The sequence below is a fragment of the Bubalus bubalis genome, chromosome 20 (genome assembly GCF_019923935.1).
Source record: "Bubalus bubalis isolate 160015118507 breed Murrah chromosome 20, NDDB_SH_1, whole genome shotgun sequence".
Taxonomy (NCBI): domain Eukaryota; kingdom Metazoa; phylum Chordata; class Mammalia; order Artiodactyla; family Bovidae; genus Bubalus; species Bubalus bubalis.
In genome coordinates, this window is record NC_059176.1 from 67,608,118 (window position 1) to 67,624,375 (window position 16,258).

Here is a 16,258-nt window from a genome sequence, read left to right on the forward strand (position 1 = left end):
GAAGTAACAGTGAAGGTGGTGATCCTGTTCTGTGCTAGATGCCCCGTGAAGAGCTCTACTGGTGTCTGAGCCAGTAGCTTGGAACGTGTCCTGACTGGAAAGGGGCGCTGGCCGCTGCTTTCTCAGATTCTTCCTGGTGTGGCTGGTGGGTCCAAGCCTCCCACCAGGTTTGCTCTGACTGCATAACCCGGCTCCCCTGGGGCAGGGGCTGCACTGCCTCTTCCTCACTCCTCCCTAGGACCCTCCACAGTTCCCAGCTCACACCAGAGTCCCGGGAAGATCCACCAAGCCTGTTTAATCATGTACATCTCAGCTCATGATTCTCCCTGCCTGTGCTGTTCTAGGAGATGGAGCCAATGACGTCAGCATGATCCAGGTGGCAGACGTGGGCGTGGGAATCTCAGGCCAGGAGGGCATGCAGGTAAGAACAGGGGGCTGTCCTGGGCAACCAAAGGGCTCCCACTGTGAGCTGCGCTGGCCTCCCTGTGAGCCGTCCGCAGAGCTGAAGGCTTGGATCTTGATACAGCTGGTGCTCGCCTGCTGTTAAGCCAGCAGTAGACCAGGTGGCAGGCGGCTCTTCATGTTAGTGAAGCCGTGCAGTGAATGTGCCCGTAAATCTGTTTCTGTGGAAAGGTGGCCTGGAATGGGTCGTCTCTGCAAGGCACTTTTTATTGCTCCTGAACATCGGTGATGCCATGGGCTTTGCTATAGGACTGTTGTGTCCTGGTGTCACCATGAAGATGGAGGAAAGCCATCCTCACTTGTGTGAAAATTCATCTCTGTGTTTTTCACTTGCCATTGAGTTGGTTCTCCTCACATGATCCAGATGATGAATAAATGGATTCATTATAAATGTACTTCTTTGGTATGTAGCAGTTCTACATTTCATTAAGTTTGAATCACAGTATTTTTAACTTGGTGGAGACTTTTGGGAACAGTCTATCCAGTTGTCTTCTTTTAAAAATCAAGATGTTGTTCACTCTTTGGTCATCGGTTGTTCATTGATGTATTCACCCTGTAACTAGCTTTTGAGCACACAAATGTGCCATGCTTGTGCAGATTCCTTGATTTTCTCACTTGACACTGAAATCACAGTTTGATGGAAAGTCCTGAGCCAGAAGCACAGTTGCTCCATCCTGGGCTCATCCTCAGCACATAACTCTCCTCCTGCGCCCCATCTGACCTGGGTTATGTTACTGTACATGTTTTCTTCCTCCATAAAACTGAAAATGGAACCCAGATGGGACTCATCCTTGCCCCTCCTCCCAGTGACATCACATGCCGCTGCTGCTGCTAAGTTGCTTTAGTTGTGTCCAACTCTTTGCAACCCCATGGACGGCAGCCCACCAGGCTCCTCCATCCCTGGGATTCTCCAGGCAAGAACACTGGAGTGGGTTGCCATTTCCTTCTCCAATGCATGAAAGTGAAAAGTGAAAGTGAAGTCACTCAGTCGTGTCCGACTCCTAGCAACCCCATGGACTGCAGCCTACAAGGCTCCTCTGTCCATGGGATTTTCCAGGCAAGAGTACTGGAGTGGGTTGCCATTGCCTTCTCTGTGACATCACATGGGGGAGCTCAAAAATGTCTATTGAATAAATGAGAAAAATAGTTAATTCCATCTGATTTTTTCAGCATAGCCTCCTTTGCAGTCATTTCCTAGAATGAAAACCTACCCAGGGCAGTGCTTGTAAACCACGCGTTCAGAGAAATGCAGCCAGTGAATCCACTTTGTATCAGAGTCTCTAAGATTGAGCATGCTGGTGAGGAAGGGTATGAGGTGTGTCCACTGCAAGGCCTCAGGGCAGGAGCCAGAGGATTCAGTGAGCCATGAAGGAGGTGTGGGGATCAGCCAGACTGTAGGGGTCTTACTGAGACTCAGCTTTGAGTGGACATGACTTGTATTTACTTGAAGCTCCAGTACTGTTGCCCGGAAAATCCCATGGATGGAGGAGCCTGGTAGGCTGCAGTCCATGGGGTCGCACAGAGTCCGACATGACTGAAGCGACTTAGCAGCAGCAGCAGCAGCATACTTCTTTATTGAGGGCGCATTATGTAAAGTGACAGTAAGACGCGACACTTTCTCCTACTGTTCTAAGGGCTCAGGTTCCCCAGGGGAATGTGGCCCTGCTTGCTTGTTAGTCAGTCCAGTAAGTAAGGGGACGTTGTGCGCAGCTCCCTGGAAGACACACTGTGTGGGGCGCTGTGGCTGTAGGGACCTGAGGAGTCCAAGCTGAGTGTCTGAGGTAAAGTGATGGTAGTTGCAGCTCCCCAGCTTAGCCAGGGTGGAAAAGGTGTCCCAGGCAGGGGAACGAAAGGACCAAGGAAATTCTGTCACTCTGAAACACCCAGTCTTTGAGGAGTCATCTGGTCAACCATGTTTGTTGAGCACCCCATGGGTCAAGTGCTGACTGGGAACCAGGGCTGCGGGTGATCACAGCGTCTACCATGCAGGGTCTCATGCAATATTCAGAAAGATTGGAAAGGGAAGATAGAGAAGTATTCTAACTTACACCAGGGGTCATAATTGAGTTGTCGTGAGTGCTGTGAAAGAGCAACATGAGTTTCCCTGCTAAGGATGTGATGGGAGGCTCTGCACAGCTGGGAACACTGGGGAGGCCACCGTGACTGGGGGAGCAAGTGGTGTGTTTGGGGTGTGGAGGCGGGAAGCTAGGCCAAAGGGTGGAGGAAAGGCCAGGGGGGGCTGGAAGGAGGGGCATACCTGCGGTTCTCAAGGTCGGGGCTGCTTCCCAAACACCCCCGGGGCTTCTCCTTAACTCTGACTCAACATCAGCCCTTCAGTGTTTAGGACATTGAAGACAGGGACCACATGTGACGGTATCTGTCTCCAAGTCTGTGTCTGGCAACTGGAGGGTCTTAATACATGATTTTTGAGAGGATGAATTGTGGAATAAACGAAGGAAGAAAAGATGCATAAAACCCTTAAGGCTCCCACATGTTGACAGGAAGAGGAAAAGATACTGTTTGCTTTCAGATCCTTACTTTTGGGTTCAGAAAGCAGACATTCTAAGGCTTCATTTTTTTCTGTCATGTGTAATGATGTTACTCTGTTTCACAAATGGGACAGTATCATCACCTGCTCTTTTCTAAGTGATATTTAAGGGAAACCTGTAAAATTTGAAAAGCAGACTTAAATGTTTGTGTGGAATAACCTTCAAAGATAAGCAAAATGTATCTTTGACATTTTTGTGGATTTTTCCCCAAAATAATAAAATTCATTCCCAAATAATGATGTATTCCAAGTTATTTTGAACACAGACATTGTCATTAGGATGGCACTGTCTGGCTCAGTTAGTTTAATTGTGTAGAATGTGGTGCTCAGTGAGGTAAAGGCAAGCTTCCTCCCCCGGGCTCTTTCCTGTCTGCAGAGGAAGCCTACCATCCATCCCACTGTCCTTTCAGGCCATGTCCAGTGCCCTACAGTGGGCATCCTGAGACTGGGCTGGTTGGCAGGCAGGGCAGCCATGGGCCTGGCCTTGCTCATCACCCGTGGCTCTTGGGGAGAATGACCCAGAGGACACCTCGCAGGACAGCTGTCTGTCTGTCCCTGAGGCATACCTAAGGGGCAGCTTTGGTTCATCTTTGGGTTGGGATCCTAATATGATTTAGATGAATAAAACATCAGAGAGTGGGAAAAAGCAGGGAAACTTCATACATCTCCATATTTTTTTTAGTTTGCTTAAAAAAAAAAAGCATGGGAAAGAAAAAGCAAAGCTTTACAAATCCATCAATTACATATATTTGAAATCTTAAATATGTCCTCTAGAGCAGTATCCCTAAACTAGAGTGTGGTCGATATTGGATTTTTCTTAAATGCAAGCGTTCATCCTGGAGACAGTGGTAACAGCCAGCTCAGACTGGATTTCTGCATCCCCGTTGCACCTTGTGTTTGGGGGGAGTTAAGACGGACCTCAGGCGCAGTGAAGCAGCAGCAACAACCGGCACTCTCTCCCTCTCAAGGCAGTGATGGCCAGCGACTTCGCGGTGCCCAAGTTCCGATACCTCGAGAGGCTCTTGATCGTTCACGGACATTGGTGCTATTCCCGGCTTGCCAACATGGTGCTGTACTTCTTCTACAAAAACACAGTATGTATTTGATGCCAGTGTCGAGGATTTTTGATGTGAAATCCGTGAGATTCACAGGACTGTTAGCTGAACGTAGTCTGCGGACCATCCCACAGCCTCTCGTTGGTTCCACCCCACTTGGCTTCTGTGGATTTTTCCCAGGCCTGGTCCGCCCTTGCACCCTCAGTCTCAGAAGTCTTAACTCACTTGCCGCTCTGAGCATGGAAACAGGTAGATCCAAGGAGGAAGTCCACTTGCAGCTTTATAATAAGTAGAGTGACCGTGGGGTCCAGGGGTTTGCATGAAGTCCTCAGTCAGTGAGTGGTCGAGACTCCTTTCTGCCTCCACCCAGCCGACTCCAGTTTCCAGGCCCTTTACTGCTCTGTCCCTGTCTCTCTCAGGAGTGGTCTCCTGAGGCGCCCACAGACAGGATGCTCTGATCGGTGCTCTCTCAAAGCACATGGGCTCATCTGATGAGTGGAAGTGTGGTTGGCAGTCCTGGGTCAGCATGAGAGGACTCAGCTGGGCTGTGACCCTGATGATAAGCAGGCTGTTGAGATTGCCCACCGTCTTCGAGAAGCCTTTCCTCATCCCCCTGGCCGCCATGAGTGGACATATGCCTATGGCTGCATCATTGCTTCTGTGTTCATTCATCAACCACAGGCGTCGTCACGTATGACCATAGTTTCCTATTCAGGAAACTTCCGCACTAGACACTGACACTCCTCTACAACTCTGCTACGCTCTACTACACACCTAGCCCACTGCACCGTCTCAATAAATACATAAATAAAATACTTTTGCTTATAAATCTAGGATTACAGAACCAGTCAATGAGGTAGTGAAATGGTAAAAATTTTATTGTGAGCTAAACTGATTTCATAGCAGTTTGTTTATTCAGATACAAATGGACTTTGATATAGCAATTATGACATTGAAGCTTTGGGCCCAGATTTAATGAAGTAGAAATAAATGGCAAAAATCACTCCCACCCTGGGCCAGCAGGAGGGGGCTGCCACCCTCTGTGCTGGCAGGTAGACGCCCCTCAGGCCCGCTCATTCTGTACTTGACCTTTCAATAGGCTGTGCGCAGACCTGCTTGGCTCAGGACAGTTCTGTTTCTTCAGGGACTCTGATTCAGGGCCCTGGTCTATTTCCTGCTGACCCTAACATTTAATTCTTAGTTCCTTCACTACTGTGTCCTTGGCAGACAGCTGTGTGGCAGCAATAGCCTCCAGGATGGACCACATGGCCATCTTAGGACCCTACCCTACTTGTGAGGTATAGACACTCTGCTGAGAACTTGCTGGATTGCTGCTTGTCCCTCTTGCCTCTGCTAGGAGGCAAGGAGACAAAGTAAGTAAACTCTTGGGGTAGCTGACTCTTCAGAGTAGTCCTGTAGATCTGCCCTGCTGGATCCATAGCTCCCAAGTCAAGAGCATGTCTAATTTTATAGGTTAGGTCCTGGAAATTAATTCAGATTGGGTTCTGCCTGGGACACAGTCCATGCAGGGCTGTGCTGTGCTGTGCTGTCCCTGACCTCGTCAGATCTCCTTGCTACTGACTCCCTGGCATTGCCTCCCCAGCACCATCCCCTCCTCACACAGACTTGCAAACCAAGAGGCTCCCAGCTCCCGAAGGTGTAGGTGGTGCTTTGAGTAAAGGTGAGTGGGGCTGGGCAGGCTGGAATCCCAGCCCCGTTTCTCTCAGTCATTAGCTGTGCAATCTGGAGCAAGTTATTTGCCTCCTTTGGATTTTTTTTTTTTTTTTTTTTATCTGAAAACAAAACAGAACATAGGAATTGAACTCTGCTCTCTGTAATTCCTAACAAAAACTTCTCAGATTGAGGGGGAGGCATTCAATATTTCAGTTGCAGAAGAGACCCAGAGTGGCTACCGGAATGGACAGTGCCTCCTGTCTGCTGCAGCAAATCTGCCCTCGGGAAGGGGACAAGGAAGGAGGTGCTAAGTCACTTCAGTCGTGTCCAACTCTGTGTGACCCCATAGACGGCCGCCCACCAGGTTCCCCTGTCCCTGGGATTGTCCAGGCAAGAACACTAGAGTGGGCTGCCATTTCCTTCTCCAATGCATGAAAGTGAAAAGTGAAAGTGAAGTCGCTCAGTCGTGTCCGACTCTTAGCGACCCCATGGATTGCAGCCTAACAGGCTCCTCCATCCATGGGATTTTCCAAGCAAGAGTACTGGAGTGGGGTGCCATTGCCTTCTCTGAAGGAAGGAGAAGGGGCCTCTTTTTATTCTGTGACAGATTCAAGGCCTCTGTGAACAGGCACTTAATCTACTTGAGAAGTTCAGAAATAATCACTCTGCCTCCCAAATTGAGAAATTCATTTATTTTCAGAATAAGTTCGCCTGCCTTCCAGTAAGGAGTAGAGAAGGAAAGTTTCCATAGCAACAGTGGTTTGAGAAGGCTTTAGGTACTACATGAAAAAAAATCTCAATTATCTAAGTACTTTTTCTCCTCTTTGACTCCACTTGCTTACTGATGAGTCACTAGGCTGCACCTGAGGAGATAGACAAGCCATAAGCAAGTATGGGTATGAAAAAAGGAAGAAAGTTAGTGAAGAAGCCAAGTTTGTCAATTTTCAGGGTGGAGGGGAAGAGTTGCATTTGGGCAAAGACTGAAACAAGGTTTGGAAGATCTGGGTCACTAGGGGTGTTACCAGTGTAGACTGTCTTTTTTTCCTGATCATTGGAACAAGCCATTTTTTAGGTCAAGAAACGTCTCTGAGCTGTAGCTCAAAGAGGTTAAGTGACTGCCTCAAAGTCAGAAATGTGCACCGCAGCAGCTCCAGAACCCACCCCAAGGCTACTGCCTGCGGTGTCCAGCAGAGAATTGTCTTCCTCCGCGGCTCCTCCAGGCCAAGACCCCCGAGTGGTTGATCAAGATGGGTTTGTTACTCGTTCAGTGACCACTGTCCAGTCATTTGACACCTTGGACCTTAGTTTCCTTTCCTCTAAATGGGGTGAGCACGCTGGCCCTGCTTGAGCCTCAGACGAAGGAAATAGCTGTTCTCCTGACAGTAACAACCACAGATGACGCTGATGAGCATCTCAGCATGTAGGGAGCTCTTGTGAGTGCTTCAAGGTGCGTTAGTCATTAATTCTCACCACAGCCCACAGCTGAGTACTGCTGGTGTGCCCGTGTCATGGACAAGGTCACTGAGGCAGAGTGGCTAAATTATCTGTGCCAGCTTGCATAGCCAGTGTCAGAATGCCTTGCAGTCGCTAAGCTGCCAGTGCCCCCCACCCCCCTCCCCCCATGTAGCATCAGGATGTTCAGTAATAGTGGGAAGAGGCTCACCCAGGTCCTCACGCTGGGCATGGGAGGAGGTTCCTCCACCTCTCTGGACCTCGCTTTCCTGTTTGGGATAGCCGTAGGGACCAGCAGGAATGCCTGTAGCTCACCCGACAGCAGAGTACCCAGCAGAGGCCAGGGCTCAGTCAAAGTCGCGATTACCACCCTGCTTGTGTGTGCGTCCTCCCCTCCACCAAAGTCAGTAACTGTACACTGTTCTCATTAAAGAGAGGAAGGCAGCATCTAGGGTGTGGTCCCAGAGGAACACAAGGAAAGAAGCCTGGCAGTGGGTGATGTACCTGGCTGGCCGTCTTGACGTGAGCCACCCTCGACTCTGCCAGAGCTTTATTTTGTTTTCTTATGATCTGTGGCCCTTTGGCCACAAGACTGCATCCCTCCGAGGGCTGTTGGTGGGAATCCCCAGCTGCTGTTGCTGCCCTTTGGATGCTGGAGGGATGCAGGAGAGGAGGGAGAGACAGGGCACCAAGGTGAGAGCCGTCTCTGGAGACAGTCTCCGCGCACAGATTCAGTCTTTCCAGCCAGACTCTGTGAGCCTCTTGGCCACCTGGGACAGGAGTCCACGGGACGGCTCTCAGCACCCTGGGATGGGAGTCAAGGGAGTCTGCTGGGTGGCTTTTGGTCACCTGGGACAGGAGTCCGCCGGCAGCTGAGAATCGCCATCCCACCCTTCCTTTGACCACAGATGTTCGTCGGCCTCCTGTTCTGGTTCCAGTTCTACTGTGGCTTCTCCGCATCTGCCATGATTGACCAGTGGTACCTGATCTTCTTTAACCTGCTCTTCTCGTCGCTCCCCCAGCTCGTGACTGGGGTTCTGGACAAGGACGTGCCGGCCGATGTGCTGCTCGCTGAGCCGCAGCTCTACCGGAGCGGCCAGAACATGGAGGTGAGCCCCGGCCCGCGCCGCCCTTTCTGTGGACACCCTGGGCTGATACAAATGCACTTATTTACAAAACAGATTCACTGGTTTTGAAAACAAACTTTTGTTACCAAAGGAGAAATATGGCATGGAGGGGTAAATTGGGAGCTTGGGACCTTAACATACACATACTACTATATATAAAACAGATCACCAGCAAGGGCCTACTGTGTAGCACAGGGAATTCTACTTGGTATTCTGTAATAACCTATGGGGGTGAAGAATCTGAAGAAGAATGTGTGTGCGTGTGTGTGTGTGTGTATATATATAAAACAGAATTTCTTTGCTGTATACCTGAAACTTAACACAACATTGTACAACATTGTACAACTATACTCCAATAAAATTTTAAAAATAAAATCTTCTAAAAAAAAATGGACACTGGAGGAGTTAAAACTAGAATCTGACCAGTGGGAGGAAAACAATGAATTCTGTCTACTTGACTACAATGGATTTAAGTAGAAAGAGTTGATTGGTTATGATGGTATCAGAGGTGTATATATGAGCCCAAACTCATCAAAATGTTTACATTAAAACTGTGTGTAGTTTCTGTATATCAGTTTACCTAAAGCTTAAAAAAAGAGAGAAACAAAAGACTTTTTTAAAAACTATGCGTGCATGTGTGCTAAGTTGTTACAGTCGTATCAGACTCTTTGCAACATTATGGACTATATAACCTGCCAAGGTCTACAGGACTCTGTCCCTGGGATTCTCCAGGCAAAATACTGGAGTGGGTTGCCATGCCCTCTTCCAGGGGCTCTTCCCTCACCCAGGGTCGAGCCCACAGCTCTGTGTCTCCTGCACTGGCAGGCGGGGTCTTCACCACTAGAGCCACCTGGGAAGCTCTTTTGAAAGTATGCCAAGGTGAAAACTGTCTTTACACTAAGAGGTTCCAGGAGCCCAAGGAAAGCCCATTTGGAATCCAGGTCAAGGACATGTGGGATGACTGTAGGAAGAGCAGGGATTTTTCTAAAACATCCCCAAAAGAAATGTGATTTCCTTTGAATAGGGATTAATGAGAAGATAAACCCATAGGGAAACCCTGGGAAAACCAAGTGAACACAAACAGATAATGTAAATACATGTTTCCATCAATACACTGCGTAGATTGGCATGCTGACTCCCAGCTGTCCCTGCTGGTCAGTAAGGAAAGCCACGTCAGTACTTCTCTTGGGCTGATTGGAATTATACATGTGCCCAGGGAATAGAGCCCTGCATCTCCCACAGTGGTCTATAAATAATTCAGAACTGATTTACTGAAGTGCTGACTTCCCACTGGGCTTCCCAGGTGGTGCAGTGGTAAAGAATCCAGCTGCCAATGCAGGAAACACAGGAGATAAGTGTTCAATCCCTGGGTGGAAAAGATCCCCTAGAGTCGGAACTGGCAATCCTCTCCAGTATTCTTGCCTGGAAAATTTCCTGGACAGAGGAGCCCGGAAGTCTGCAGTTCATGGGATGGCAAAGAGTCAGACACAGCCTAACTACTAACTTCCTATGGGCAGCCTGGGACGGGAGCTCCTGAGGGTCAGGTAGATGAGGGTCTCTGCTCGTCACCTGGAGATGCTCATGTACTCAGGCAGGTGTCACCTCCTAGGTGAGTTTGTTCTGGGGACTAACAGGAAGGGGCTGCCTTTCCTCAACGCCCCATCTTGTCTGCTCTGAGTGTCCTGTGGACCAGTGCTCGCTCTTGCAGCTCAGAATTCAGCAGGGTCAGATACAGACGTTGGCACCCAGACAAGGAAGACTTGTTTAGTCCATTTCAAAGTCATTTTTGCCTTTTCTATGCAGCTAATTGATTTTAACATTAGGAGACATCCGTGATTTAATGTTAAAATAACTCATTTTTAAGAAACATTCTGGGGGGTCCACCAACAGAGGGAAGCAAAGCCCTGGCAAAGTAGAAGGCCTCAGGTTGGAGAGGCTGCCAGAATTTCATGCTCTAGTCCCTGGCTTAGGAAATTCCTCGTGGAATTTTACAATGCATTTCCTCTTTTTCCTGTTGTAACAGGCCTTGCAGACCCAGATGCTGTCAGTGACCGATTCAGCCTCAAGGGCCCTTGTGAGCCTTTCCACAGTGTTTTTCCACCAGGCCCCAGCCCCTGGGACCTCCCTCTCCAAGGCCTGAGTTAGCAAATGTCCCTGGGGTGCCCGGCTTGTGCCTTCACAACCCCGAGGGGGACTGGAAAACCATGTGAAGGGATGAGGCCGTCCCTGTAATCCCTGTGCTTGTTCTTGTGTCTCAGGAATATCGGCCTCGCACGTTCTGGCTGAACATGGCCGATGCTGCCTTCCAGAGCCTCGTGTGCTTTTTCATTCCCTACCTGGTAAGTTGGGCCCTGGCCAGGCCTTTCCCACCAGCTTCGTCCAGTGATGCGCAGACAGATGACCCCGCTGTCTTTCAGGCCTACTACGACTCCGACACAGACATCTTCACCTGGGGCACCCCCATCACTGCCGTCGCCCTGTTCACGTTCCTCCTGCACCTGGGCATCGAGACCAAGACCTGGGTGAGAACCGTGGGACTGACCCAGAAGGGGGCTGGTCTGTGAGCCCTCACTGATGTGCCCAGTCCGTTAGCTTGAGCAGGATTTTGCAAAGCCAGCCTCTCTGTGATGAGAACAAACTGGGTTCCCGGGCCGGCCACATGGACCCAAGCCTGGGTGGGGGCAGCTCCAGCCCAAGCCCATGCCTGTCCTGGGCAGCACTGGGCTCCTGCCTGCCCAAGCCCCTCAACCCAGCTCTGCTTAATCCTCCTTCCCCGGCCCCTAGCTTCCATCGCCCAGCCTGTGTTCACGCTGACCCACCCTGTTCCCACTGTGCCCTCTGAGAACACTGCCCCTGCTCTAGGAGGACCGGTGCACTTTTGTTGAAACAGAAGCCCTGTTTTTCTCTTTACCCCGCAGACCTGGCTCAACTGGACGGCTTGTGGCTTCAGTGTCGTTTTATTTTTCACCGTGGCTTTGATTTACAACTCTTCCTGTGCGACGTGCTACCCTCCCTCCAACCCCTACTGGACCATGCAGACGCTAATGGGTGACCCCGTGTTTTACTCCATTTGTCTGCTAGCGCCCGTGGCTGCTCTGCTGCCCAGGTAGGTGTCCAGGACAGTGGGCTTCAGGTCCCACATGAACTCAGAAAACACTGTCTTTGCTGTGCTCCTGCATCATTCGAATCTCAGAAGCTCAAAGGCTTCGCGGCAGCAGTAGCTGACTGAGTTCTGTATGTTCTTTCCAGGTTGTTTTTCAAAGCCCTGCAGGGGACCCTTTTCCCTACCCCACTGCAGCTGGGACGCCAGTTAGCCAAGCGGTCCCCTGGGAAATTCAGGGCTCCCAGAGAGACCTCTGCTCAGGGGCACATCCCGGGAGAAGCAAGGAGCAAGCCCCCGGGACAGAGGAGCGTCAGTGTGGCGCGGTCCGTCTCCCGGGACTGCAGCTCACGGGTGTCTCAGGGCATGCGGCAGCCGGCCTGCTCCCCCGAGGCTGGTGGGGAGCCCAGCGTGGTGGACATGGGCGTGCCACAGAGAGAGGGCACCCTGCCGGACAGGCTGGACAGCCAGCCCTCGCGGTCCTCCTCGCCAGGGCCGGTGGCCGTGGAGGGCTGTCCGGGGGGCTCCAGGATGAAACCCATGAGTGCCAGCCGGCCAGCCCCCCTGCCATCCGTCTTCAGCGTGCCTGGCCTCAGCTCCCTCAACTGGATGTCCTCGCTGTCTCTGGTCGGTGGGCTGGGCAGCGTCCTGCAGTTTTCCCGGAGCGGTCTGCCCATGGACAAGCACGACAGTGACTTCCTGCCCGGCTCCGCGCCGCCTGACCGGGACCTGTGTGACTTAAGCGGGCAGACCACAGACTGCTTCTAGGATCCCCTTCCAAGAAGCGCGGCTGGCAATGTAGAGGGAAAACCTTGAAATGCTCTTTTTTTTTTTTTTTTTTTTGGAAAGATGTTAATATTATTTATGTTTATTATTTGCACAGAGTTCTAGTGAGGTATATTTTATATATTTCCGAGGCTGACACAGGAAATGAAAGGTACCGAAAAAAGAAAGTTTATTTTTAAAAAATTTTAAATAGAGTATACTGAAAAGAAAAATAAGAGCTTTATCTTATATAAAAGTTTAAAGAAGAGTGACACTTGAAAAGGTGTGTTTATATTTATTTTTTCATCTCATTTTATTAAAGAAAATGTGGTCTGTTTGGTTTGCTTCAGTATGTGTGACCTTTGCTTTCTCTGAGTGTAAACATGTATGAGCACAGTGAACCCCGGGGGGTAGTGTGGATGGGGTGCGGGGAAGTGATGGGCACACACGTGGCTTTGGCGGAGATCCTCACTGTCTGTCTGTCAGTCCCACCGCTAGGAGGGTTGGATCTCTGCTTTACCAGGAAAGGGAAATTGAGAATTCTGGGATAGCAGACACACACAGAATTCATTCCAACATTCATTTCTATGCAGGCATTTGGTAAAGATCACCTGTAGGTATTATAATTCATATGTAGGTTCTTGCCTATTAAAATCATAATAAGCAATAAACAGCCTTCACTTTGCAAAGAGATCAAGTCCAGTTGCCACTTTTGTGTGATGTTATTAATATCTTACCTAATGTTACTAAAGACCTGTTCATGTGCCCAATATGCAGGCAGGCCAAACAAACCAAAATGTTGGAGTTCGGAGCAGAGAAATGTTTACTGCCAGACCAAGCAAAGAGAATCAGGTGGCTTGTGCTCAAAAATACCATGAACACCCCTAAGGATTTCCACAAAACATTTTTAAAGGCCACGTGAGGAAGGGGCATCCCAGGGTCTGTGATCAGCTGTCATAATTCCCTAATTGGTTGATGGTGATCAGTCCTTAGGTGCCAGAAAGTCTGGAGGCTCATGGTCATCAAGCAGTTCATTTCTTCCATCTGGTGGTGGTTCTAGCATCTGAAAAACTCAGGAAATATGCATTAGATACTATTATCTAAGTACTTCAGAGAGGAGCTACAGCAGAGGATATGCAGAGGGGTCCATCCCAGGAAGACCCCGTATGGTCCTGCTCTTTGCTGCACTAACAGAACATGTTCTGAGTACTCTGGGACACTTCTTCATGGCAGGTTCTTTTAGATTCCATGAAGGAAACAGCTGGGTGACATGCAGGCTGCACGCTGGGACACTGACACGGGCTGTACCTGCACCAGCATCAGCACCTACAAGACGCTTCCTGCCAAGAGGCTGCGCTCTTTTTGTCTTATGAGTCACTACTGCCATCTCTCTAAACAGAAAAAGGGAAGGAAGAGATGATAAGAATTTGAGGCAGCTATGTAGTATTTCCTCTTCAGAACCTTCTCTTTGGCTCTGCCAGCCACTGTGAGTTGCCTGCTTGCTCAGCTCTGGGGCATGAAGTGAGCAGGATGTGCTCCTGCTCAGGGCCCTGTGGCGCTTGTTCCCAGAGCAGCGGTGTGCGGAGGTTGGAGGATCTCAAGACTATGCAGTTTCTGAGCATAGCGTGCCAGGTAGAATGGCATTTCCAATGTATGTGGCTCATTGCACGAGGCAGAAAACATGCCTCATCTTGTCAGATGGAAAGGAAGATGGCTCGTCTGCAAGGCCAGAGAAGTAGGCTCCAAGGCTACTGGACACACAACTCAGACCTCGGGTTTCCCCTTCCTTCTGGTGCTCAGCTCTCTGAGGTCAGCGCGATCCCAAGGCTGGTTCAGTTCCTGGTGATGACATGGCTAGCACCATCCCAGGACAAGTGCTCACATCGTGCTCCAGAGGGGAGAGGGCGTCACTCTCCACATACTGAGCAGATGTGGTTTTCTGGACCTCTCCCGGGTTGCAGGACAGCCTTAAGCCAGTTACTGGCAAATTGTGGGGAATGTCCTGATGGGCTCCAGGCTGGAGCTAGGAGAGAGGTCAGCTTCCCTCCAACTACCAGGGCTGCCTATGTGGACACTCAGTAATATCTGAGTCTGTTAGAGGGGAAAGAGAGGAGAGGAAGGGGAGGGATTTCAGCAGCCATCAATGCCCAGGACTGCAAGTGATCCCATTTCACCCATCCCCACCCCCATGCCTGAGGTTACTTCATCTGTTTTTGGAGCAACACATATGAAAAGAATTTCCTTGGGAAGATGCACAACTCTACTGTTTCCTCAATTAAGGATTGTTAGTACAAAGTACAAGAAGAACTGAAGTGAAGTCACTTAGTTGTGTCCGACTCTTTGCGACCCCATGGACTGTAGCCTACCAGGCTCCTCCATCCATGGGATTTTCCAGGCAAGAGTACTGGAGTGGGGTGCCATTGCCTTCTCCAGGGGATCTTCCTGACCCAAGGATTGAACCTGGGTCTCCTGCATTGTAGGCAGACTCTTTACCGTCTGAGCCACCAGTATCTGAGAGTTCAAACATCTCAGCTTCCAGACTTTCCTGCCCTCACAACTGCCTTCTTTCCAAAGACATCTTACTGTGAATTCTCTGGTGGCGCAGTGGATAAGAATCCATCTGTGATGCAGGGGACACGGGTTTGATCCCTAGTCTGAGAAGATGCCACAAGCTGCAGAGCAATTGAACGCATGCACCACAACTGCCTGAAGCCTGTGTGCCCAGAGCCTGTGCTTCACCACAACAGAAGGCACCACAGTGAGAAGCCAGCACCCCGAAACAAAGAGTCGCCCTGCTCACCACGACCAGAGGAAGCCCCCACAAAGCAGCAAAGAGCCAGCAGAGCCAAAAATAAAGACGTTTTACCTCCATAGATACTTCCTCCTGGGAAATGGAATGATCCAGAAAGACAGTGTGTGACTATGCCTATCAAGGCCATTTCAGAGAGAAAAGCATCATAAAGGGCATTGGCTGTTAGCTGCCCAAAGGATAAGGAATGTTTCTAGAAGCCTACAATCAGTTCAGTTCAGTCACTCAGTCGTGTCTGAATCTTTGTGACCCCATGAATCCCAGCACGCCAGGCCTCCCTGCTGCTGCTGCTGCTAAGTCGCTTCAGTCGTGTCCGACTCTGTGCGACCCCATAGACGGCAGCCCACCAGGCTCCGCAGTCCCTGGGATTCTCCAGGCAAGAACACCGGAGTGGGTCACCATTTCCCTCTCCAATGCATGAAAGAGAAAAGTGAAAGTGAAGTCACTCAGTTGCAACCCCATGGACTGCAGCCCACCAGGCTCCTCTGTCCATGGGATTTTCCAGGCAAGAGTACTGGAGTGGGGTGCCACCTCCCTGTCCATCACCAACTCCCAGAGCCCACTCAGACTCATGTCCAGTGAGTCAGTGATGCCATCCAGCCATCTCATCCTCTGTTGTCCCTTTCTCCTCCTGCCCCCAATCCCTCCCAGCATCAGAGTCTTTTCCAATGAGTCAACTCTTCTCATGAGGTAGCCAAAGTACTGGAGTTTCAGCTTTAGCATCATTCCTTCCAAAGAAATCCCAGGGCTGGTCTCCTTCAGAATGGACTGGTTGGATCTCCTTGCAGTCCAAGGGACTCTCAAGGGAAGCAATAATACATTGCAAATAGCTAAGTTTGATCTCAAATAATCATCCTAGAGATGAACTGCATGATTATCTCAAAAGAGCCCTGGGAGGATTTCTCTGGTGGTCCAGTGGTTATGAATATGCCTACTAATGCAGGAGGCCTGGGTTCCATCCCTGGTCGGTGTAGGTCCCACATGCTGCAGAGCAACTAGGCCCATGCATCACAGCTACTGAGCCTGTGCTCTGGAGCCCTTGTGCCACAACTACTGAGCCCATGTGCTGCAACTACCGAAGCCTGCGCGCCTCGAACCTGTGCTCTGCAGAAAGAGAAGCCACCACAGTGAGAAGCCTGTGTGCTCAATGGAGAGTAGCCCCTGCTTGTCGAACCTGGCGAAAACCCACTGGCAGCAACGAAGACCCAGTGCAGCCAGAAATAAATAAATGAATAAATAAAGAGTCCTAGGAAATACATGTCATGT

General features: G+C 50.1%; 1 protein-coding gene across 2 annotated transcripts in view; it reads left to right on the forward strand.

Moving 5' to 3' along the window:
* Positions 1–12,532, forward strand: part of ATP10A (ATPase phospholipid transporting 10A (putative)) — a 183,250-nt gene extending 170,718 nt beyond the window's left edge. Inside the window, exons 15-21 of one of the 2 annotated variants that reach the window (XM_045163831.1) lie at positions 345–421; positions 3,979–4,104; positions 8,100–8,300; positions 10,577–10,657; positions 10,736–10,840; positions 11,237–11,424; positions 11,568–12,532. In XM_045163831.1, coding sequence (XP_045019766.1) covers positions 345–421; positions 3,979–4,104; positions 8,100–8,300; positions 10,577–10,657; positions 10,736–10,840; positions 11,237–11,424; positions 11,568–12,186 — 1,397 coding nt within the window. In that variant the 3' untranslated portion in view covers positions 12,187–12,532. The remainder of the gene's footprint in view (positions 1–344; positions 422–3,978; positions 4,105–8,099; positions 8,301–10,576; positions 10,658–10,735; positions 10,841–11,236; positions 11,425–11,567) is intronic. The other variant, XM_045163832.1, reaches the window with a different exon arrangement.
* The last annotated feature ends 3,726 nt before the right edge of the window (positions 12,533–16,258 follow it).